General features: G+C 41.3%; 1 protein-coding gene across 1 annotated transcript in view; it reads right to left on the reverse strand.

Moving 5' to 3' along the window:
• The window catches only part of pkd1l2a (polycystic kidney disease 1 like 2a), a 32,242-nt gene extending 7,188 nt beyond the window's left edge, over nt 1-25,054 (reverse strand). The window contains exons 1-36 of the mRNA XM_069181411.1: nt 24,721-25,054; nt 23,056-23,214; nt 22,405-22,593; nt 21,342-21,452; nt 20,648-20,795; nt 19,963-20,192; nt 19,355-19,762; nt 18,881-18,982; nt 18,591-18,631; nt 17,154-17,310; nt 16,726-16,933; nt 16,214-16,325; nt 15,542-15,674; nt 14,109-14,627; nt 13,458-13,603; nt 12,551-12,730; nt 11,642-11,779; nt 11,117-11,272; nt 10,884-11,008; nt 10,346-10,460; nt 9,934-10,065; nt 9,380-9,599; nt 8,926-9,125; nt 8,360-8,590; nt 7,731-7,832; nt 7,220-7,398; nt 6,683-6,829; nt 6,395-6,594; nt 5,801-6,048; nt 4,823-5,039; nt 3,324-3,558; nt 2,754-2,988; nt 2,079-2,175; nt 1,273-1,413; nt 795-980; nt 94-421 (exon numbers count right to left, since the gene is read on the reverse strand). Of these exons, the coding sequence (XP_069037512.1) occupies nt 94-421; nt 795-980; nt 1,273-1,413; nt 2,079-2,175; nt 2,754-2,988; nt 3,324-3,558; nt 4,823-5,039; nt 5,801-6,048; nt 6,395-6,594; nt 6,683-6,829; nt 7,220-7,398; nt 7,731-7,832; nt 8,360-8,590; nt 8,926-9,125; nt 9,380-9,599; nt 9,934-10,065; nt 10,346-10,460; nt 10,884-11,008; nt 11,117-11,272; nt 11,642-11,779; nt 12,551-12,730; nt 13,458-13,603; nt 14,109-14,627; nt 15,542-15,674; nt 16,214-16,325; nt 16,726-16,933; nt 17,154-17,310; nt 18,591-18,631; nt 18,881-18,982; nt 19,355-19,762; nt 19,963-20,192; nt 20,648-20,795; nt 21,342-21,452; nt 22,405-22,593; nt 23,056-23,214; nt 24,721-25,042 (6,797 nt within the window). The 5' untranslated portion in view covers nt 25,043-25,054. The remainder of the gene's footprint in view (nt 1-93; nt 422-794; nt 981-1,272; nt 1,414-2,078; nt 2,176-2,753; nt 2,989-3,323; nt 3,559-4,822; nt 5,040-5,800; nt 6,049-6,394; nt 6,595-6,682; nt 6,830-7,219; nt 7,399-7,730; nt 7,833-8,359; nt 8,591-8,925; nt 9,126-9,379; nt 9,600-9,933; nt 10,066-10,345; nt 10,461-10,883; nt 11,009-11,116; nt 11,273-11,641; nt 11,780-12,550; nt 12,731-13,457; nt 13,604-14,108; nt 14,628-15,541; nt 15,675-16,213; nt 16,326-16,725; nt 16,934-17,153; nt 17,311-18,590; nt 18,632-18,880; nt 18,983-19,354; nt 19,763-19,962; nt 20,193-20,647; nt 20,796-21,341; nt 21,453-22,404; nt 22,594-23,055; nt 23,215-24,720) is intronic.
• Nucleotides 25,055-25,477: the final 423 nt, after the last annotated feature.

Below are 25,477 nucleotides of genomic sequence, written 5' to 3' on the forward strand. Positions count from 1 at the left end.
TTTGCAGACCTGCTCTATCTTCTTACGTACTAGAATCTATATGATCTGGAAGGGCCTAATGGCCTCCTTCCCTTTGTTGTTTTGCATCCTCACCTGGTTGCATTCTGAAGGTCTGGGCCCAGTTCTGCCACATACCCACCTCCCCTGTACAGAGCCATGCTGCCCCAGACAGGGTGTGCCCTCAGGCTGCCCTGGCTCTGATACTGCCACGCGTGAGGGACCTGCGAGGCACTGGTTTGCACAGACATGTTCCAGCCTGGTCCATATGAAGCCATGTCCTCCAGTTCCCAGGAGTAGGGGGAATGGCAGTCGGGAATGGAGTTACGCACGGACTGAGCGATCGTGCATGAGTCTCTCCGGACTCGCACCTGTCGAACCCGGGCATTGCCAACAAGCTTGGAATTTCCATCTGTGATGAATCCTACAACAGCAGATTGAGACCTCAGAAGCACATGAACAAAACTTGCCCATATCCCTTGATCTAACTGGAAGCTGAATAAGTTATCACTCATCTAGGCATTTATTCCTGCCCCAGTAGAGAGAAAAGGTGGTACACAATACTTCAATTTATATTCAACATTAACTATCAATTCGGTTACAATTTTTCCTGGATGAAAGTAAGGAGACTTGCATGAAATTACAAGTGAAAAATAAATAAAATGACAGAAAGGTTTCTATTTGACAGAACTCTACTGAAATGGCTTTCTTTTTAGCAAATAAAAACCGATAGAAATAATAAAATAATACCTCACATACAGCAGAGCAACAATGTCAGTAGAGAGAGATGTCTGTACCTGGGAACTTGCCAAAGAGGTTGCTGAGAACAGTGGTGTTGATCCAGGTGAACACATCTTTGTGGGCCATGGTGTTTGACATCCCATTAGTGAAGCTCTCCTCAATGTGTTGTGTTAATAAATATGCATTTGGGTCTCGTTGACCATAGGCCACTAAGAGCAACACCCACAAGAATCCCACATAGGCTGCAAATAACAAGAAATACATGTCCAAATTATTACTATTGGAGAGTCCTTAAATTAAACTGAAAACACAAATTGTTACAATCAACAGCTTTGAGGTTAGAAGGTTTCAGTAAAAACAAAACAGGATAGCTATGTTTTTTTCAGTATTTATCATTTCAGCATTAAAATAAGCGATTCTATATACAAAGGGCTTTAAACAGTTTATGACTTATTTTGAAAAACTCTTGAAGGCATGATATTATTTATGTAGCCTTTTCTTAATCTTTCTAATCTGAAGCACAGAAGCTCTTACCCACAATCTCTCTGATAAGGATGAAGACCTTCTGCTCCTTTAAGATGTTGTTTCTCATCTTCTCAATGTCAGTGCGAGGAGGGGGCTGGTAGAAACTGCAGCTGCTGTCTCTTCGTGAGCTCAACACAGCACCAGGCTCCCCTAATTGTATCAGAACGATGGGGTTAAATTAGCCTTTTTGCTTATACATCCCTCAGTTCTCTGTACAAGCATTTCCCAGTGTGTCTGTAAAAACTATTTTATTTTGCTTGTTAAATATTTCAGAAAAAAAGAATTTAACTTACTAAATACTGGTTAGAGAGGCACAGTGGCACAGTTTTTAGGATTGCTGCCTCAGAGTGTTAAGGCTTTGGGTTCAATTCTGGACTTGGGGTGCTATCCAGGTGGAGTTTGTACGTTTTCCCAGTGTTCACATTGGTGTCCTCTGGGTGCACTGATTTTCTCCCATTGTCCAAAGACATACTGGTAGGATCATTGGATTCTGGAGAAATTGGTCCTGGTGTGAGTTTGTGCGTGTCTCTGTCTGTGTCTGCCCTGCGATGGACTGGCATCCGATCCAGAGTGTACCCTGCCTTGAGCCCAGTGATTGCTGCGATAGGCTCCAACTCCCCCCCCCCCACTCAGAATTAGATGAAGCAGTTAGAAAATGAAGGGATGGAAAAAGCAATTCATAATCACTTCAAGACATCACGTGTTTTACTACAGATTGGGCCTTCAAAATACTGCTCCTTTGGTAACAGAGAGCTCCTACAAGAACATCTGCAGGTTACCTGACTGATTCATCCAAAACTGCAAGAGTCAGTTACCTGAGCTTGTAAGGTCTCCCTCGATGGCCACTTCGCTTTCCTCTTCGTGGTCAACTTTCTTCAGTACCAGAGCAAAGAAGGCAGCAAATCCAAGGACCTGGGTGAACCAATCACCCAAAACAAAATCTGTTAAAAATTTACATGGGCTGTTTCTGTTTGACGGTGGCCTAGCAGGTACTGAATTTTACAGGTACAAATATCACTGCATTTTCAAATCCCAAGTCCACCAAAATTATATATGATACAAGTGAATAATACAAACCAATAACTGGAAATTCCATATATTATTTATAAGGAGTTCTGCAATCTGTCTCTGAACCCCTCCAGTCCTCAGATTTGAAATAACCCTTTTACCAAAAAATGAGTTTAAAACAAACAGAAGCATTGATAAAAGTTCTTGGAAACTTATCTTCTTCAATAATCTATGTTCTTTAGGAAAGTTTTCAATGAGATGAAAAACATGTTAAAATGGTATTTTAATGAGCTTGCATTTTAGGCCAGGGTAGATTAAATGAGCTATATAAATGCAAGGAATTATCATAATTACATTCATTAAATATACATTGTTTTTTTTTCCTCCTTTAAAATAGTTCTTAAAATCTTACATGGACTGACCAATGTTTTAGAGTACTGTATTGTAATGAAAAGTGACTTTTCACCCCTTTAACGAATCACCTTTAGGGGCTGGGTGATGAAGAGGCTTTCAAAGAAAGACACGGTCATGGAGATCAGCCAGTTGATGGAGCGGCCTTTTCCATACGTCAGCCCGTACATGATGGTGAAATAAGCTGAGATGCCGCTTGTTGCCACCACCAGCAGCCAGCCAACAAACACGAACCACCAGGGCAGCGTGTTCGGACAGCACTTCTTCCTGGTGCTGCCATCTGTGGGAACAGGGCTGGGCGACAGCCTGCAGGAATGACAGAACACAGACATCAGTTCACACCTTCGTCCTCAACAACACCCCGTGTCCCAATCAGTGGAGTTTCAGCAGTTCCCTTATCATTAATGAGACAGTGCTCAGATACAGTAAGACACAAGCTGGAGAGAAGTCAAGAACAGTCAAATTCAAATTCAAATTCACCTACAGGTCAAGACTATTGTCTTGAAGCATGAATATAACAAATACGGTTTAGACAAAACATATGCTTCCAAGCTCTTTATGCAGAACTCCCAGATAATAAGAAACTGAGTAATACACAGCCTATTAGTTATTACTGAGTTAAGTCAAGTGGTGAAAAATACAGATCCTGCCTGCTGCTTTTGGCGCTGGCAGAGAAGTGTCTCTCCAGAAGCTCCTTCATGCCTTGCACCTGCCCCACGGCCTGGTCGTAGCTCTGTGGTGGGGTGAAGCGCGCAGATCCCAGCAGCTCCAGCTCCTTCTCCACGTGCTGCAGCTGCCTGTACAGATAGTGGCTGTAGTCACTGGGCTTCTGGCCGCTGCTCACGGTCCGCTCAGGGCTCCCCGTGGGGCTGTTCTCTGGCACAGTGGGACACATCCTGCGTTACTCACAGCGCGTCGGCAGCAGGGCCTTCGTCACTGAGGGCTTCATTGTCTCTCCATTATCTCTCCATCCAGCTATTTTGGTCTGTCCTATACAGGGTTTGGGGGGAGCTGGAGCCTATCCTGGCAAGCAATGGGCACAATGCAGGAAACACCCTGAACGGGACGCCAGCCCATCAAAGGGCACACACAGTCACGCACACTCTCGCGCTAGGGACAATTTTCCCCGAAGCCGCTTAACCTATCAGTAAATCTGAGAACTGTGGGAGGAAACTGGAGCACCCAGAGGAAAGGAGCGGTGGCTCTGTGGCTAAGGATCTGCGCCTGTGACTGGAAGATTGCCGGTTCAAATCCTGCGGCTGGCAGAGGAATCCTACTCTGTTGGGCCCTTGAACAAAGCCCTTAACCCCAACTGCTGCACGGGCGCCGTACAATGGCAGACCCTGTGCTCTGACCCCCAGCTTCTCCCTGTCTGTGCCCCCTTGGAGAAAAGCTGGGGTATGCGAAAATACGAATTCCTAATGCAAGAAATTGTATAGGGCTAATAAAGAAACATTATACATTATACAAAACCACATTAGCACATGAAGAACATACGAGCTCCATGCAGACAGTACCTCAGGAACTGAACTCAGGGCTCCTGAGAGGCAGCAATGCTGATCACTGTGCCTCTATGCCTCCTTGGTATCTTTCACTGATATATTAAAAGTGAGAAAGAAACCTTCTTTACTGTGAAAACAGTATGAATTATGTGATAATGGGATCCATTTTCTAACTGCTTTGTCCAGTAGAGAGTCACAAGGGCACCAGAGACTATTCCACCAAGCAATGGGTGCACCCCTGTTTTTCAAATCCTTCCTGTGTCTTTGCATGCACATATAGTATCCTGCGATGAACTGGCATCCTGCCCGAAGTGAACCCTATGCTGCTGGATTAAATTCCAGATCCCCTTATCAGGAATTCATAATATTACAGGACTACTCAAATAATGTCAAATATGTTTAGTACTATCAATTTTTGGAATCTCTAACCCGTCATAAATTTGTCTGTTGAAATCTCATTCCCACACTTGGGAGTGTATGATGTCATCCACCCTATCTCCCAGCTTAATTTCAGTTCCAGTGCTACTTATTTCAACTATATACAGAATTCTCGCTTGCTCAATACGTTTTTATAAATCAAGCTTTAAGTTGTTGAAAAGAAGATTTTACATCGTGCCCCTCAGAGTAAGAAAAGATACCTTGCAGATTGACGGCGCCCAGTGTGAGGACAAGAGAGCCCTCTTTTTTGCGGTTCTCTGTGTAAAACTCTCCCCCTGTCGTGTTGTGTAGACGGATGATCTCCTCCACCAGTGACAACAACTTGTTTATGTCATTTGTCCTCCCAAAATCTCTGTCCAGCTGGGGGACAGGGCTCTTCATGACCTTCGACAGGGACTGTGCAATCCTCTTAATGTCCTGAAAATATGTCAGATTGCTGAGGGCAGCCTTTTCAAAGCCTTTCAAACTAACAAAGTCCTTAAAACTATTTATTTAGGGAAGAAATTGTTGAAAATGTTATTAATTCACAGATTGACTCTGAGTGATCCAAAAACAGATTGCTTACATTTAAGTACTGTATGTGTTTTTGTGTTCCAGTAATAATATAAATGTTGATAATAGGAAGTAGTTATGAACTAGCTACAGATAGAGCCATTCAGAATGCTTGTCAAAGCACACACAACTCCACAGTCCTGAGCAGCATACTGCTTTCAGCCCTTCACAGCAAAAAAAAAGATCAACAGGTGGCACCCGTGTTGCATAAAATGTTACTGAAATTATAGCTTCATTGAATCTGTTTTTTTTCCTTAGTCTAATAATCATGTTTCTTGAAAGCATAACATATTTTATATGCTATATAAACATTCAAAAAATACCTAGCCAAGCTTCTGTTTTAAAATGTCATGTGACAGTACAGTTTTTTTCTGAAAAGGGGATTACAGTACATGCCATAAATAGAGCCTGGATTGGACCTTCATTTTTGAACATGCCTGGTTCAAGGGGAACTCTCAGAAAATGCGGAATTTCTCAGAATGATTAGAAACGAATCAAAACAACTGAAATTGTTTATCTTACAATTTGCCATTATTTTTCTGACGTAAGCATTGCCCGAAACATTTTTGATATCATTTTAATGATCGCTTGCAAATCAGAGGTGCAAATAATTGCACCTGCTGTACCTTGATGACCGAGTCAGGGGTGATGTCTTGGAGAACCCTCCGGGGCGAGGGGGGCTGAGATGGGGATACCCGCCCCGTCTTGCCCTGCTTGGCTGGATCTGCTTTGGTCTTTTTCCCAGGCTGCTCTGGCTGTTTCTCCCGTGGGCGAGTGTTCCTGAAGATGCTTACAATGAACAAGTTGATCGGGAACATGATGATGGAGCTCTGGACCCCAATCATCACCTGTTGCCAGGTGAACTCAATGTGGCCTGAGGACAGAAGGAGACAATTCAGTAACAAAGCATCAGGTATGTGATTATAACGTCTTGTGTCGCAATTATGGAGGGATAATGAAGCCATTATGCAGCATCATTCAAATAAAACATGACCAAAAAGGTCTGGCGTGGACATGCACAATGTTTCGATAGGGCACTCACATGGGGTTTATGGAGTTTATATAGAGGGAATATACAAAAACCATGCATATTTTACTGCAAGGGAGAACCTGTGTCTTCCTGATTCTGAAAATATCCAAGGGAAAGTACCAAACCCTGGAGGCTTACAGATCCTTAGAATCAAGCAGTGTTTATCAGCACAATAAGACTGAGGTCATACCCAGGTCCATCTTCTGCTCACTGGGATCCTTTGGGACACCCCAGAACATGAGGCTTGTCAGCATGGTGCAGAGCAGCAGGGAGAAGCAGCAGGACACACGCTGCACCCGAGTGAAGTTACTGTGCGGGGGTCTGCTGATCACTGAATACCAGATGTGCCCATCGCGGAAGTCCTTTGCAGTCTTCATGAAGAACAAATTACTGGAAAAAAACGATTAAAAGCTGAAAATCCAAAGGCCCACAGTCATATTTGACCAATAGAGTTCCTTCACTTATTTCAGGGCCTTACCTGAACCTTTTTAGGTCTGCTTCTGTGGCCACAGGGAAGACTTTATCCAGCACGCATTCGCCAACATCAATTGCTAGCCAGGAGTTACACAGGAAGTGCCATTTCCGATCTGTTTCCAGGTCATGCACAACCACCTTGTTTACATACCTAGTGATTGGAAACTCAGACTGGCACTCATGGTTTGACTACAAAAGAAGACTGAGAGCAGTATGAGTATGCTGGAGCACACAAAGAAGCATCCGCACAAAGTGTTTTTCATCTGCTTCCCGGGGAGCACGGACCCTTATAAACCTATGCAGAATTTTTCTGTGGTACAAGAGCAAGGTATCGCAAATTTATGAAACAAGACCACGGAACATCTGGAAAGTGGTGCCTTTTAACCAAGTTTATGTGTGTCTTGCCCAGTGCATCATTTAATACCCTACGTATTTCTGAAACCTATTCATCTTCCTTGCATGACTATCTAGTGCAAGTCCTAGTGACAGCACATTACAAATGATCTGCATTATTATGGAATTTCAGCCACCCTCTCATTACCAGGCAGGGTGCCCCCCAGAGTTGTCATGCCAGAGCCGGATGCCCTGCAGCTCCCCCAGGGAGAAGGGGGTGGTGAGCAGGAAAGTGTCCACACTGCCTCTCTCAAACACCGGCTTGTCAGGGTCACTTAGGTGATGGGGCTCACTGTCACCCTCGGAGCCCAGTATAGTCACTGTCACCTGCAGGACAGCACAGGCAGAAGAGGAATGTTTTAATGTTAAAAACATCATGGAAACTGAACACATCTTTTCACATGGCCGGTTAAGAAACTAGTACTGTATATCTTCAAAACAATAGATGAAAACCACAAAACTCTCTTATCAGAATTCTGAAACAGCATTTTGAGTCTGAACAAACCACCTGTTTCTTCTTTCAAGATCAAACCTATCTTTTAGATAAGTAAATTGAAATTCACATTGCAGGTTTCTGCAAGGAGTACCGCTACGTGCACACTCTGTCTGACGATCTTGAGCTGGGAGACATCCCCAGTCAGCTGCTGGCCTTTGCTGACCTGTGCAGAGGTGGATGCTGCACGTCGGTGGCCAGTACAGACAGTCAGCATATACCGGTACTGAGCCAGTGGATCATTGTCCTCTAGAACTGTGACTTTGACCTGCAAACAAACAGTGAATTATTGAGTGAGTCGGGTTCAGAACTGCATTGTATAGTTTATCAGTGAGAGAGCACTAATTTAACACCATTCCTCTTCCTGGTGGTTCAGTACAAGGGGTCAACGTTTTTCATAATAATTTACATTTAGGATTATTTTAAATACTGATGAACCTCAGCGAAAGGTTTGCTCCCTCAAAACATGGGCAGGTGTTACTAAACTATCCCCTTTGCAGTTCCTCTACCTATTCCCATTCAGATATCTAACCTTCTAAACGACACTGTGGCAGGCCAGGTCAGAGATAGGCTAAGACTTCAGCTGATCTGCCACCACAGGCTTTTAATGGGTTTTGAAGATTTTTGTTAAAAAGACCCTCTTTACCATACTCTGTCCAATCCTGAGTCTTAGAGTGCTCAGATCTCATGAGCCACCTTGCCTGTCACACTCACACACAGCTATTTTTTTACACACACGTTTACCACCATGATCAATGCTGTGTTCATTTTCTTCTGTTCCGCCATCACTCATACCTTCACAGCATCCTGTATGTCCTTCCTGCGTGCCCACACAACGATGAGGAGATACAACCCAAAGATGGCTGCCACAAAGGAGCCCACCACAGGGTTATCAGAGAAGGTGGCAAACAATTCAGCCGTTCGGGAGACATCAACAAGGTTGGGCATGACGAAGAAGGAGCTCCCGAAAAAGGTGAGATGGGTACAAAGGCACTGGGTTGCCAGTGGGGTTGTGAGAGGCCCCACCTAGGAAGGAGAAAGGATGATAACTTTTCAAATGCACAGTGGTGATACTGGAAGTCTGTCTTCAATGCAAAACAGAATTGAACAATCAAGATCCTTTCTCAATGGAATTATGGAACATACAGTACAGAGCCGTGTAAAAACACTGAAAATTGCCTCAGTTTTATTACTACTGTTCTATTCAGTTTGAAATATGGCATCACAGACTATTTTACTACATTACACCATTCTTTTGTATATTTGGAAGAATACTGTATGTGCTTAGTTTACAAAATGTTCCTAACCACACCAAAACCAGTTTAAAGCACAAAAGCCAGTGAATGTGGGGTTGTACTTACCCGACATCCATGAGTGCTCCAGTTTCTTTTCTCCTCATCCCAGTATACACACTGGGCAGCGATGGAAGTGACAGACACTGTTACGTTTGTGGCGTTTGTGATGCTTGCTCCCACTTGAGGCACGTGCTTCACCATAACAGAATATGCTGTTTCTTCTAACACTGTGTCATCAGGATTTATCACCCAGGTGTACTTCTCCTCTGAGCAAAATAATAGCTGTTATTTACAAGGTACTCCAACTGACTGACCATGGAGTCAACAGGAGATAAAGTAGCAAGGATTCTGTTAGCTATAAAAGCAACATGTGGCTAGAAAAGCAATTTTTACGTGGAATGGAATTCCATTTGATTCTACACCCCCAAGACCATAAACTTTTCGACCGATAGATCACATGAGTGGATCAGAGAAAAAAAACTGTACAGTTAGGAAGATCAAGAGCTATGAGGAACGTTACCTCGCGTGGAGCCTGGATGGGGCAGCCAGGTTTCTGCTAGGCAATGTGTGTCATTGGGATACGGATACAGGAGCAGCTGGAGAGGAATATCTTCAGAAGGCTCCAGCTTCAACACCAGGGAGATGTTTGTCATTGTCATGTTGACTATGATTGTGCTGGAGTTCCCCAGGTCCAGAACCGTACTGTTCACCTCACCAGCACCAGGTCTTGGCAAAAAGATCTGGACACAATCCACAGCAGGAGAAAAAAGCAACGACTTCTGAGCTAGATCTTATTCAGGCACTTTGAAATCACAAACATATCCATACGTTAACAGGAAGGTATTTTACTAAGTTGAGGGTTACAGCAAGCCTGTCCTAGTAGCAACTGGTACAATCAGGTCACATGAGACCACAGAAGTTTATTCACTTTTTTGCGTTATTTATTTTTAGTTTATTGTGCATATGAATGAAGAAAATTCACCCATGAATAGTTAATGGATTTTTTCCAGACCTTGTCCTATGTAGTGGATTCAGCAGACAAATTCTCCCTGCCCTTCAGAGATCTGCTCTTACCTCGATTTCCTGTGTGAGGTTAAAAACAGGGATTGCAGAGCCATTCTTTCTGGTGAGGGAGAGGCCTCCAACCATTCCACTAATCAGGTCCCCTTCACCCACCGAGTATGGATTAACACCCAAGCACATCATCTGATGACCAGACAATAAACAATGAGCGAGAGACCTCCACTTATAATCACAGTATCCATCCAAGCTTTGAGAATCACTGCAAGACAGTGTGAAGAAAGTCTCTTGTATCTGCTGTGCTTAAAGGTGGAATCTTAACGTCTTAAACTACCGGGAAAACCTGTCTCTACTGTTAAAGACAATTCTATATCTTAACTAGATCAGCACAGGGTATTTCCATTGCTGACACACACGGACACAACAAACGCTCCAGTAAGAACAGTTCTTTTTTCCAGTCGCTCACCCGCACATCCACTGTATCCCCTTTAGGGAGGATTGAAGCCGCTGGAAATGTGAAACTGGCGGAGCTGGAATTCTGGACACCGATAAAATGGCCTTGAATCTTATCTGCTGACATCCTGAAATTAGAAGAAAAGGGCTGAGCTAGTTGGAGGCAGCAAAACCCACTGTATGTACAGTGTTGCAGCAGTATAGGGGGTAAATTGTGCAGTATTTACCGATTTACAGTTTGCAAAGTGAGTAGGTAGGGCCATAGTGAGTAAGTAAGTTTACCATAGTGAGGGCTGCAATTAGCCTTTTAACTTTCTCAGATAGAGAGAGGATTAGAAAACCTGTTGAATTTAAGGTAAACTCAAAGTAGTAAGTACCAGCCTGGTTCAGAGAAACAACATCAAGGCCCACAGAAGGATATTAAATGACTGACACATCAATCACAGTATGTGCAGACTGTGTGAAAGTTGCTTTCATTGCTGCAATAATGGGTAAGCTTAAAGTCAGCTACAGTTTTATGACATCTTTCAAATTTTGCTTTCTGTCTGTACCTGTTGACATAAAGTCCAATTTGGGGAGTGACAAGAATGGTTGGCTCACGATCAAGCTGTTTTTCGGATAGCAGGGCGCTCTGCACATTGTCAAGCGAATGGATCACATTATCGGATATTTGGTTCTGTGGAAGACAAAGCCAGATCACATAACAAACCCTTCAGTTGGTGTTGAATTCACATTCCTGTTTACTCTAAAATCCGGCTTTTCTTTTCTAATACAGCAGCCTTACCTGAGTGTGTGAGCTCTCAGAAGCCTCTAGCACACTGCTGGCTGCCATGACGATAAGTTGTGCATTAGTTTCCACCTGTGCTGTGTCGTTGCTGTCAGTAATGTTCAAGGAGAGTAAGGACAAGCTGAGGCTCTCAAGGAGTAAGGAAGCCTGAAACTGGAAGTATAGAGGACAGACAATAATTTAGTGTTTTTCACAGATCGTTACACAAATACTGTCCTGTATTTCTGTCAGTTCAGTTTTGGACATTTTATACGACATAAAGGTTTACACCATAAAGTAATATTACAAAATATTAAAGATATAACATTCTTTATATACCCTGCTGAAAAGAATCCAGCTCTGTATGGGAACATCTTCATGTGCATGGATAGGATGTACATCACATTACTTCACACATCTGTTATTCAATAGACTTTATCTCCAAATCCCAGATAGTTCCAACAGTAAAGGCATCTTATCCCCTTATTTCAATGTGCTAGTTACTGCCAAGTACCCCTATTCATGCTCTGCTTTCTTCAGTACCTGGGAAGAGGGTGTGAGCTCATCACTGTGTTCTGTGAGTCCATTCAGGGCTTCAGCTATCACCTGTATTTCCTGGGCGGTTTTGTTAGAGATTCCAGAGAAACTTGTGGTCAGGTTATTTAGCATCTCTTCTCGCAGCTTAGGGAGAGATGAGACAGAGATCAGGGAAAACTTGCATTTCACCTTGCACTTATCTTCATGAGAAACAGAGAAAGAATTATTTTGAGAGTTTGACCAGCGCTTCAAATTTAACTCCTGGTCCTGCTGATCTGCAGCTCTTCACATTTTATAGGGAACTGAAACAAATACAATAAGAAATCAAGTTGGAACAAACACAGAAGTCTCTGTGGCTCTCCATGACCAGGAGTGAAGATCACTGATTTAAGTTATTAAGCAAATTGTGCCGGAGCAAATTAGCTGAATGCTATTTTTAATTGATTTCTTGTTACTTGATTGCCTTTTCATTTTAGTGCCAAAAGATAAGCATAAGAAGTAGTTTATGGTAGATATTCTAAAACAATGCATACAATTCACAAAAAGATTCACATTGATTTATCATAATTGTCAATATATTTTTTTTTCTGCAATCTAAACTAACTCTGGTCTGGATTTCTCTGGTCTTTGTCTTTGATCTATGTGCCAATAACAAATTACAAGCATAGAGACCCAACAGTAGTTTCATTGTGTAGAAAGAAGGAGAAAGGAGTGTCTGTTAAATATAAAATCAGGTGCAAGGTACAGTATGTAATTTGCAGTTTGCCAAGGTTAGTACAACAGGTCAGGTGCTAACTGGGTCTTAGAAACTGACAAAAACATACTGTATTAACACATCTGACTTGATTTCTGTCATACAGAAATGCAGTCACACTCATACACTGGCACACATGTGCTGTACTCCACATACTGTACCTCCATCCTAGACTTTTTCTCCTGCACATCAGTTTCTTTATTCAGCTCAGACGTCACAGACTGGTAAATCTGAGCCAGCATGGACTCAGACAGCACGCCCTGCTGCTCCAGGGAGGACACCTGTTCCGTCAGCATGTCCTTAAGCTTCTTGACGTCAGAGTCAGTGGTAGCATCTTTCACCTGGAGGGGAAAAAAGGGAAAGAAATAATACATCAACTTAGACATTAAGAAGTACTTAATTTTTGCTATCTCTTTATCAGTTGTTTGACTTGTCTGTGATAAAATACGAAAGTGAGTTTTCAATTGAAGAACTAAAACTGGTTGTATTTGCACTGATAAAATGCTCTTCTGTAATTCCCACTTATCTCTGAAGCTGTATGCTCTTCAGCCTTCTTGTATTGCTTTTTGGGTGGAGTCTATATTCCTTGTTCTTTTAGCTACAGTATATCAAACCCCTTAGCAGACCTGCTGTGATAATGGAGGCTCATCAATAGACTCCCTAGGTTTGAACTGTAGCTAATCCATTGCTAAATGAAACAGCATTCCCAATTCATTTCTTGTTCAGCTGACACCTTTTAGTTTGTCAAACACTTCAGACTGTAGTACCAATGAAAGAAGTAAAAACAATTTTTGCAAGAATGTTGCACCACGATGACTTTTGTCTTCCTGGAATTTTTGTATTGTTCAGACTTCAGATCCACTTACAGACTGGTTATCCTTGTGAATTCGCAGATCACTGGACAAAATGGTACACTAATTCCAAAAGGTGACTCCAAATCTACCCCTAGCCTAACCATCAATCTGTCCCCAAAAGGAACACAAACCTCAATGCCAATCCACAATTGTGGGAACTTCAGATACTCATACAGAGTTTGAATGGATAAAGATAAACTGAATTACATCATACCACAACAGTCACATGGCTGCTGCTGCTCTGCTGCATTCTGTCCCATACAGATACTACAATGCTTAGCATGTAATTTCGTTGTTTGTCCCCTAAGGGAAGGAAAACAGACTGCACCACTTTTTTATTGCCACACTGTAAGCTGATATCTGAAATAGAAGGCAACAGGGAAAGAGAATGTTAAGAAAAGGCCGTCGTGCAATTCAGGACAAACTGAATGATACTGAACTGCAGATATCTAATTTAATTAACACATCGGTATGACATTAGAGTTTGAAATATAACTGTTATGTACAATCAAGTATTCTCATTCAGAAAAATAAACCTTTTATTTACACTGAGGATCAAAGCCACTTTTTTGAACATTCTACAGAGAGGAGAAGAATAGGGTCTTTCATTTCAGGTTTGTATCAACCAGTCACCTTTAAGATATTGAGCTGTACAAATTGGGCCGATACTTCTGTATATATTGTACTGCCAGACGTTGTTAAAGAGTTCATTTTTTAATGAATGAAAGCTTTGTGAATAACAACACGTATAATACGAAGTTTTGCAGCTCTACATTATGACCTGTGTGTAATGCAAAACATTTCATTTCAGCAGAGCTGTTGCGTCGACAATAGCAAACGGACATTGTCCTGCAAAGACACTGACCTTTACTGGGACGGAAGCAATACTTGCAGACTGTCTCTGGGCAGGTGCTGGAAGTGCAGTTGATGGTGAAGGGGGTGAGGATGTTGCCCTCAGAGGGGGAGATAGTGCAAGAGGGGGGGCTAGGAGCAGGGGGAAGAGTGGGAACTCCAGACAAAGCAGGGTTAGACAGTACGTTTGGGGTTGTAATGGAATTTGGAGCAGATGTTGTACTGTATCTGTTGCCAGCTCCTGTTCCAGATGTTGCACTGTATCTGTTATCAGCTTCTGCAGCAGATGTTGTACTGTATCTGTTATCAGCTCCTGCAGTAGATGTTGTACTGTATCTGTTATCAGCTCCTGCAGCAGATGTTGTACTGTAACTGTTACCAGTTCCTGTAGCAGATGTTGCACTGTATCTGTTATCAGCTCCTGCAGCAGATGTTGTACTGTAACTGTTGCTGGCACCTGTAGAAGATGATGGGGTGTTCCTATCCAGGCTGATGGTGTAATCGTCAGAACCAGAATCAGTACCAGAGACACCTGAGGAAGGTAGAAAACACTGGAGAGTTACACTCCCTGAGTGATGCACTGGGAAGGCCTCATTTAGAATAGTGTGTACACTTTTTGTCACTACAATGGAAATAAGGCATTTCTACTTTAGAATTATTTCAAAAACAGGGAGGAGGCTTTAATAAGGAGCTATAAACATTCCTCTTATAGGAACTGATCTTGAACATTAGAGACTGTGAAAGGACTTTTTGCAGGAATTGAAAATACTGAAAAAAAATTAAGACAGTCTATTCTGAGAACTTGTGATACAAAGACCGATGGACAAGAGTGGAAATCAAGAAAGGGAAGAGTTTGCACATAAAGAAATGGTCATTTTATTTTAAAGTAATTTATAATCACTTTAGCATATTTGTATGCTACATACAGCTAGAAGACATACAGGAACATTTAATCACTTAACTTAATGACAAGCACATGTATTAAAGGACTTTTAATGCCTAACTGGAGCCAGTTTTAAAACCACTTTAAAGCTAAGTTTAACTTTGTCTGCATCAATTGACTGTGTAATCAAATGTCAGAAAATGTATATTTTTTCTTCTGCTTTCTTATGCTGTCAGTAAGAAGTGAATTTTTACAATTAAGTCATTCTACAGGGTCAAAAATGCATTTATGCCAAAGCAGAATTAATAATTGTTGAGGAGTATACAGTAAGTACTGGTAGGCATGACCATCATGTACAAAAAATCATGCCTCATATGACATGATGTTCTTCACTAAAAATAAATGATGTTCTTTCCTCCCCTTAACTGAAATGATGATTACAATCAAAGCACTGTTTAGTGCTAAATATGGCGATGTGATAATTATATCTCACCATGACACTATTAATAGCAATAGTCGTTATAGTTATATTATTCACAAATTATATGGCTTTTTTTTCATACCTAAGGCTCTCACTGTTATTCTCCCTATAGCTTTTTCTAGGGAACTGCTGTTCACAACCAAGTAATTTTCCTTTGCTCCATTTATCGGGTCAAAGGAAAATGAGGATTTGATACCACAGTCCTTTGGAATGTCCTGTAAGAAACAAACAAATATAAAATATTATTTTTTTTGTTAATTTTCCCAAGTGATGACTGTAATGAATTAACTCTTTAAACCTAGGATCTGTTTTGGTGTTTTTTTCTCTGGGTCTCTATTTTCTCTGAACGCTGTATACCATATCAAGGCACAATGCATTGCTCAGCACTAGTACCTATATGCATGTGAAAATATTTACTTCTCATTGTAAGCCACATACATTATACAACCTTCTGCCTTTCTGACTGAGAAAATGTTTGCTAAGATGCTGAAAAAAAATTCAAAAAACTTTTGCAAGACTAGGGAAATTGTGTTATTTTTTTTTACTGTTAGCCATGATTGGCACATCTATTAAGCAGCTTTCTTACTCCTTGGTAGAATAAATGTCAAGTGTACTTTGTCAAACACTCAATCAAATTGACAAATATTTAAATACACCAAAATTCATATGCTGTATATATGATGTAACAAATATAAATGTATTTACCTACATTTTGATGGAAGAGAATAAAAAGCACAAGTCTTATTTTACTTACTAATTCTTTCTGTGGATTGGCGTAATACCATGTAATCTCTTGACAACGACTACATATCAGCTTCAGTCGCACATCCTTCCTGCTGTCCACTCCATCACAGTTCTCCTCGCAACTGGAAAGAAACGGGTGAATAATGAGGAAAATGCATTCAAATACGAAACTGTCTTTTTAACTGCGGTTTCAGCACTCAGCGGTAATGAACACCGCAGTGCGGTGCTGTGCCCCGAACCTGTTTACAAAAAGATGGCATATACTGTATCTTTTTGACATTTGTAAAAACTGTTGAAACTATAGACTTGGTAAAGTACAGGATAGGACTGCATATTATGTTTGAAAGTGTAGTTTTTTTACTTCTTACTCTATACAGCTATAAACATAAGCAAGGCACAAAATCGAACAATTGATAAGAACAACAAAATCAATAAGAAAGGGACAAAAAATGAGGTGGGTGTGTTATGCCTCTGTTAAGGGATGAAGAATGGTGTTAGATATCAAACACAGTTTGCACTGACCTGATTTTTACATTGAGCCTTCCATTGTCGGTGACAGCAAGACAGTTTTCTGCAGTTTGATTACTTCCATCTTTCTTATTCTTCAGTGTCACACTGACAACAACTACCGTGAATGGGACTGGATAACAGTCTCCAGGAAGCTGAATTTCCTTACTGTTAGTGTCCATAATCTCGCCACAGGGCTTCAACACCTCCCTGCATCCTCCCACTGAGACATAACAAAGGACACGTTACACAGAACTGCAAACATGACTTTCTTTTCAGATATTTTATTGACAGTCACGCATTTGGCAGCTGTATTGAAACAAAAGATTGAATAAGAATTGATGAGAAGACTTGTGGAACTGATCAGTTCAAGGCTGTATTCTTCCATATGAGTGAATAAAAAACAACTATTTCCAATACTTGAAAATCACTATGCCACGCACCACAGCTCCATATGAAGTTGTAATCGTTGTCATTGCCTTTAAATTTGTCTGCTTCCAGAGTAATCTCCGTGCCCATCTTCACTGGCATTTTATTATCCAGATTTATATAAAGTTTCTCATTGTCACGAACAACTCTCGTGTTAGAATGTTCTTCAGTCTGTTAGAAATGACAGCAAAACCACACAATGGAATCAAGTATCCATTCAAACACAAATAAATTATTCACTGACAAAAGACAAAACCCAGCATCTTAGAACAGTTTTTTTTTCTTTTGATAAATGTCAGAACTCCACAAAAGTTTAAAAAGTGACCTGTATTTCAACATTTAAAATTTACAATTATTTTAATTATGAAATTATGAGGGAAACAAGATCAGATTAAATGTATTTCCAAAATATTGTCCTAAATAATTATCTTTCAGGAGAACATAAACCTCTTCAAATATGGCTGTTTTTAAGATCCAGTACTTTTTCTGACCGTTTTTTAAAATGTTTTAGCACAACCTCATACAAGACTACTTTGACGGCCTCTTGTAGCAAACTAATGTAATAACTTACTTGGCCACAGAACCACAAGACTCTGTTTCCATTGCTGCAGTGTGTTGTTAATAACTGACATCACCCTAAATGCAAAGTATGGACAATAGGCGTGTCAGCCATTACTAGAGATTACAGCTGCACACTGTTGATTCATGGAAAGAAAGAAGTTCCTCATATATTAAAGGCACATGTTGTTGATGTTATTCAGCACTGTTTAATTTAGCTGGCCCCTAGTTCACCCAGAACCATGCTTCATGCCTCATTGACATGAGGTTATTTGACCCCTCTGCCATCGAAACTGTCAATGATAGTGGGTAAGGAAAGAGTTGCTGCCATTGTTGAATTGACAACTGGGCCTGATTTTGGTGCTGCACAGTAGAGGGGTTTCTGACATGTTCCAGTATTTTGTCAAGCTGTAGAGGAGATGAACAGAGAGTGGTGACATAATAAAAGTGGACAAAGAAACAATCTTCCCACTTGGTATCACACATGGACAACCACTTTTGGACGTTTCTGAGATACATTCGAGTAGGTAGCTGTGTCAGTGTGCCTAGGCTGCAAAGCTGCAGGCAAAGGTTTGTTCACTGCTCTAAGGTCATTTTTGAGCGACTGTCTGTATATTGATGACATTAGATCTGCTTGTAAACTGTGGAGTGAGAAATATTCTAGTTATCTCCAGCAGGTGTGCACCTTGAAATGACCTTGGAATTGAGACAAAGCAAAGTGTATTTACACAAACTCTGCAAGCAAAATGTTTTTTGGAACCGAGTATGTAGAAAAAGACATAACTGAAAATGTAACCAATATCCAAATAATACAATAATTATCGCCCCATTAACCAATAATATAAAGACTCTAATGCTATGACCAGATATACAGTAACTGCAAGCAGTCTCACCATGTCATGGTTCAGATCCATCTTTTCCTTTATGTTGGAGTCTGGAAGGCAAATTTTTAATAAAAAATAATTTAAAAAGAAATGTGGTTTTCCAAATGCAAACATCAGCATCCAATAAAATGTTCAAGGAGCGTTTTCAGCATTGTAGTTAAAAGTCTTAATCTCTTGGTCAAAACAATATTCTATCATTCTCTCCCCCGCAATCCAAGTTATAATTATTCTATTATAGAAACCTCTTATATAACCAGTTAGACATTCTTAACCTTTCTGAAAAACAGCAGCTGGTGTACCTAAATGTGGTTCAGATGTGTTGGAAATAACAGTTATATCTCCCAAATCCAGGTCCATTTCTGAGAAGCCATTTGAAGCAATCACCACCACTCGAAAGGTACCTGACAGAAAGACAAGATAAACGCTGTGTTACTCACATATTCTCGTCTTGTTTCATGTCTTATGATCAAGACTTCGTTTTCATAGCTGATCATACCAGATGGACATAAATCCTCGATTTGATAGACTTAAAATAGACTGTTGGACAACACGATTAGAACAAAAAATTGACGTATTTTTGGAATAAAATATAAAAATCATACACAGTATTTCCTGCACATTTTCGTTATCTTTTTAGGGAACTTAATGTTTAAGTATATCCTCAGTGTTGGATAAACCGATTTGTGTGCTACAATTCCTAACTTAAGTACAAGTTGTTGACTGAATGGTTATATCAGTAGCAGGGAGGTACTGTAAATGTAGCTAACAGTTACCTTCGCCTCTCATAGGGATGTTGAAAACCCGATGTTGGTCATTATCCATTTGTCTGCTATCAGAGAAACTTTCGTTTGTGCCAGCAATCTTGAAATGCAGCTGTACTGGAAATCCCTGGGACACAGAGGCAGTGACCAGAAGGTCTGAGCCCTGGGCTAACAGCTTCTCAGAAACGATGGAAGCCTGCAGCCCCAGAAGTGGCTCTGTGAACAGGACTTCAAGGCTCATGGAGACCTCTGAAGCCGTCACGCCGTTGGTGGCCAGGAGAGTGAGCCAGTGGGAGCCTGGGCCCAGCTGCTGGGGAGCTTCTGAGCCAATACTGATGTTGTGAGGGGTGACGGCTCTCATGACTGTTGCTGTTGCTAGCAGAGCCCCCTCAGACTGGACTCGGTAGGTGACATTAGTGCCTGGGAATATTGGAGGAGATGTAGGTTAAACAAGCAATGATGATAGGACCTGTCAAAATACATGCATTCCATATACGTGTGTGTGTGTGTGTGTGTGTGTGTGTGTGTGTGTGTGTGTGTGTGTGTGTGTGTTGGAGGGGAGGGGTTGGGGGGTAAATGAAGTGAATAAAATAGATCTTAAAAGAACATAGACTTCCCACCTGCTTCTAGTTCCACCTGGATTTTTAACTCACTCCCATAAAGGGCTCTGCAGTGGGTGGCGTCTCCTGACTGGTTCATGCTGTAGCACCTGACGTCTCCGATCTTGCCGATTGGCTCCTGGATGGTGACGGAGCTCTGCGCTGTCACGTGCCACTCACTAGTAGTGCACTCCACGGTGATCAGGTAGCTGCCTGGGTGAGTGTAGCTGTGAATGACACTACTCTCTAACCTAAGCACAGGGATAGAAGTGTCAAAACATACAATGTTACTCTCATGATCTGGCATAACTCAGGAATTCATATAGAAATATGGATATCATTTACACAGTGTGTTGAAATAAAAATGATTTTTTTTTTGTATTAAATGCTTGGAACTATCAGCTTTAACTTTATTCAAAAGTTCAAACAATTGGAAAAAAATGTATGACTGCCGAGAAGTGTGTCGATCTTGACGAACCTCAGATCTCAAAGCAAGGGGGCTCCAGAAAGAAGAAGGTTTAGGTTTCGAAGAAGACAACCGGATAGAGGTAAATGTTTGTTGTGTTAGGTACAGTAAGTATATGAAGGGCAATCTGCAAGTCTGATTTAGAGATTCAGAAGCAGGCAAAAGGCAGAACAGGTTGTAAATACAACAGAGGGTTAAAGATCAACGCAACTGGAAATAAATGCATGTGGCGTTACTCACTTTTCTGGCTTATAGGTGTCGATAGTGTGTCCATCCCCAGTGCTCAGGCTGCAGGACAGATTTCCAGAGAAGGGGAATAGCAGCCACTTCATGGAGATGGTGACGTTCTCGAAGACAGCAGCCAGATCTCCCACCAGCAGCTGAAGACCTTAGAGTCCCAGTCACAAACTAATCACAGACCCGCCTGAGACCAAGTGAAGCTGATGACCACACATTTGTTGAATGTACATAATTCTTTTTCCTGTGTTTATTCAACACTTGCAAGCTTTAGATTGAATTCTTATTTCAATATCGTTTCGGGGGTAAATAAATAAGGTATTTAATATTATTATGTTAGTGTATCAGTCACAGTTTCCACTGTTTATAATGGTATGTTAAGCTTTTTGGGGGCTTTATTTTCTGTATATTTAACATATTAGGGACACCACCACACACTGTTACGAAACCCAAGACTCATTTAATGGCTACGCTTTGTTTTATGCTACCTCACATGAGTTAGAGTAGGGTAAAGGCTGCTCATGTGTGAGATAAGAGAAAAAAGCCCAACAGGTTTTTTCAAGTTCAGGAGATGATTGAGGGCCATGTCACGTAGACAGGCCTACTGGCATTCAGCCAGGAGGACACAGCAGGGATAACAGCCCTCCTCTCTCCCAGCTGTGGGAACCAGAACCAGGCAGGTTCAGGAGACGCTCACCTTCTCTGCAGTGGTACTCCACAGACAGGTAACTTCCAAGCCCTGGACATGGCTCTCCAAATGTAGTCACATCAGCAGTGGCCTGGCACACCTGTAACCCATGACAGTGCCCTGGTAACACAAAAGATGGGGTAGTTTTAATTCTGAGATTCTGTCCTAAAGTATATATATATTATTTAGATCCCTTTACATTTGCAGTCTGTGCAAATATCAGAGTCATTTTTATAAAACAAATGTGAAGTTAACAAGTCAGGTTTATTATTACACTCTAGTCAGCCCATGTTGTTATATTTTACTGAAAAGTTAAATGCACAGTGAAGACGTTGTCGTATTGTGCAGAGCCTTGATGTGCCACTAAAGGCATATATAAAATAATTGTTGTTAAGCTAACACAGAAATACAAAAGAGCACTAAGCTTTGTATACAAACTACATTGTTTGTGTGGGTTTCCCTGTGTTAGAGTGTGTGTACTGGCTTCCTCCCACTGTCCAGAAACATACTGGTACTGTAGGTTAATTGGCTTCTGGGAAAATTAACTCTGGTGTGTGTCTGTGTCTGTATGTGCCCGGCATTGGACTGGTGTCCTGTCCAGGGTGTACCCTGCCTTGTGTACATTGCTTGCTGGGATAGGCTCCAGCTCCTCCACAACCCTGAATTGGATGAAACAGTTTGAAAAACCATGAAATATGAGACCCTTTGTTGTCAACTCAGCAGAAGAAACATAAATAATTCACAGCATTTTCTAAAAGGGTAAAGCATACCAAAAAGCAAGTAAAAGCAAGATTTCTAACAGAAACTGTGTTCTAAGGTGAGCCCAGTCATTGTGTTGTCATTGTGAGGATAAGATGGGTAAGTCTTGGTGGGACCATTGTAGTTTCTTTTGCAAGAAGTGCCTTTGTCTCAGGTATTTCATTTCCACCGAGCGACATTACTAAAAACGGCATTGAATTTCAAAAGGCTTTTAGCAGCTTTTCATTCTATCAGGATCTTTGCCGAGCTTTTGGGTACAGTGTTTGTGTGACATACTGGTTATAATGCAGTCACTGTTTGATTGTTTTTTCACCTGCTACTAGATCAAGCACATCCACCCAGCTGCACTCCTCTTGCAGTGAGGGGGTGGGCAGAGGAGTGGGCAGCCTGCAGTAATGCACAGTCTTCCTGCCATAGAAGCTATCGTCAATCTCGATGACCCGACCAGAGCCACACTGCAGTGTAGCATTGTGATCTGCACAGGCCAGGGAGCGGCCAAACTCTGGAAAAAAAATAACGATACTTAACAGAAGACGAGTTAAAAAAACAAAGATCTTCAGGACACAGTGAATAAATGTCAAACTCATGATGTTGCTTAACATTTATACAAAACACATTGACTGTTTGGTTTTCCTACAACTGCTGCATAAAAAAGCAGTATGTGGGGTTGGCACAGAGAAAATAGAGTTGCGCAAAGTCAGATTTCTAATATTTGCATTTAAGCATCAGGGATGTTTTGATTTTGTTGATCTTCAAACTTGGAACCTTGTCCCTGTAGGACCAGCATTTGACAACAATGATTTAAGGTAAAGAACAGCAGCAGAACAGGTGTGTTCATGATAACATTGTTGGAAGCAGAATCTCCCTGTTTCTTCAGCAGTCCTTACAGAGCACAATTCTGCATATGGAATAGAGTTTTAATCATCTTTCTGACAGATCAGGATAGAGCATGACCAGGACTCACCAAACTCACAGACGAAGTGGAGTTCTCTGCTGCAGTTGCTGGTAGCCTCCCACTGGAACCCAGAGTCCTTCAGAATGTGCCCACAGTGAGAGCCAGGCTGGGGCTCTTTCTCCCAGTTGGCATAGCTTACATCAGAGCCATCCAGCCAGGAGAGTGGGCCTGCAGAAAAGCGTGCGTATTTAACACCTCGTGCTTCACTCACACGTTCAAAAATGAGAACCAGATGTGTTTATCAGTCAGTGATAACGGCATTTCTCTTTTATGACATCATCTGTTTTATAGAATTAATTGATGAGTCAAAGGTATGCTGCAAATCCATAAATGCACATGGTCCACATAATGTCAATTAACCAATCAGGCAATTAATCTGTCATCAATGTTTGTTTCTACTGAGCAAAATCTAGATGTGACTTATAATGAATCATTTTACTGCAGCGCAGCAGGAGAATTAAAAGTCTGAAAGTGTGGCCAATTAATCAGTTTTGAACAGACGGTTACAGAAATAGCTAGCAGAGAGATAACAGTAGATGAAAAGAAAAGAAAAGAAGAGGTTGAACCAAAGAGAGCTAGAAAAAGATCAGCACCACTGATTCAGGGAACATTCAAAACAACAGTTCAAAGGTGGTTTAAAAAGACAAAACATCATGCCTAGAAAAGCATTCATAATAGGTTTAATAACATTTTTTGTATTTTAGTACAAAGTAACATCTGATGTGGGATGGTTATGTCTGAGCATTAATCCTGGTGCTGTTTTTTATTATATTTCTATGCCAGAAGGGGTAGCTCAATGTAAGATTACAGAAGTATTTTGTAGAAACGGAATCAGATGATAACATACTGAACACATACCAAGTGCATAAATTAAGCCTATTCTTTGTTTGTAAGGAGGACTAATGATTCAGGAGGTTGGCCTTTCCTCTTGTATAGATAACAAAGGACACCACAGTCAATCACTAGAAAGGACAGGATACTTTTAGCTTGTTGAATGGAAGAGCTTTCTACTTTCCCTTGATTACAAATCACATGACTTATCTGAGATCCCAGACTGCTGCTGGCTGGTCACTTCCATGATAAATCTCAAGAGCCTGCTAGCTGCTATGACAGATTCGTTGTCTTTGCACCGATCCATAATACAATTATATCTCTCCCAATTTCACTGAAAACTGTGAACTTCTTTGTGTTATCAGAATGCAAAGAAAATCCTTGTCCTTATGGCTTCTCAATTATTTTCATCCCCTTATTTGCTTAATTTGTGACCAAAATGGGGTTAGAAAAAGATGGCCGCGTTAAAATGAATTCTTACTTACAATACATCTTTTCTGAAGTAGAAGAAATTTGGCAACACTGATACAATTTTCACATCATAATTTTCCTTTTCAGAACGGTGCACACCTCACTCCCACCAACACCCCTGACTAAATCTGCATCACATATTCTTTTTTTCTAGCTCTTTCACATTGTTCTACCTGGCTGTTGTAGTACAGTACGTCACTGACACGTGCATAACAATTTGCAACTATTTCACAAGATAATAGACTCCACTATGGAAAGGAAATAACTACACAGCCATAGTTACCATTGTATTGGTGTGTAAAAATACTCTACCAGAAAAATCACCATAAGCTTCTGTAATTAAAAGTACTTTTTCTCTGATAAGCCTCCTACCTTCAGGAAATGTGGTCTCCAAGGTGAGGTTCTGAGTGGCTCGTGCAAGTCCTATCCACCAGTCCCGATCTGGCACAAGGTGCTTCTGTAGAAACTGCTGAGTCTCATCGTTGAGGATGAAGACCAAGTGTCCACCACCTCTCTCACACCAGCCTTGGGCGCTGAGGAAGGAACGCTGTAGACTTACAAACTCGTAACACGAGCTATCGAAGCCCTCCTGGTACTCTGGGCAGGACAGCCTGTTGCTGCTGTCTAGTCCCCCACCTTGGGAGACGTCAAGATTCAGGACAAAGAGAATCACGGACAGAGCAACTGCATGCATTCTCACTTCAGAGGGAAGGACGCCACCAGGACTGAAACCAGCTCCTTCGTGACACTTCACCTGGCAAGGGCAAATGACATCAACACATCTCTCCTGCTTTTTTTATGGAACGACCTGCACAAACTTATACAATAGCTTACTGATCCAATGGCCTTGCTTTGTGCCTCCCAAATGGATGCATTGTCCATTATAACAAATAAACCAAGTGCTGAGTAATTACTAGCTGACTTCAGCAAGCACATTAAGCCTCTGTTTAAATATTCTGTATTCTTCCTGACCACAACAGGCTGTCATTAAAGTATCATTTTGCCACCTGCAGTAAGAGATAAGCCAAACAATTGGAGGTTTGACTGTCAGACATGGTGTTGTGCTCATGAGATAATCTCTCCCATTTAAACGCTGGTGCTTCCTGATCAATGTGTTTCTTCTGAGGAT

This window comes from Lepisosteus oculatus, chromosome 20 (assembly GCF_040954835.1).
Source record: "Lepisosteus oculatus isolate fLepOcu1 chromosome 20, fLepOcu1.hap2, whole genome shotgun sequence".
In the NCBI taxonomy this organism is placed as follows: Eukaryota; Metazoa; Chordata; class Actinopteri; order Semionotiformes; family Lepisosteidae; genus Lepisosteus; species Lepisosteus oculatus.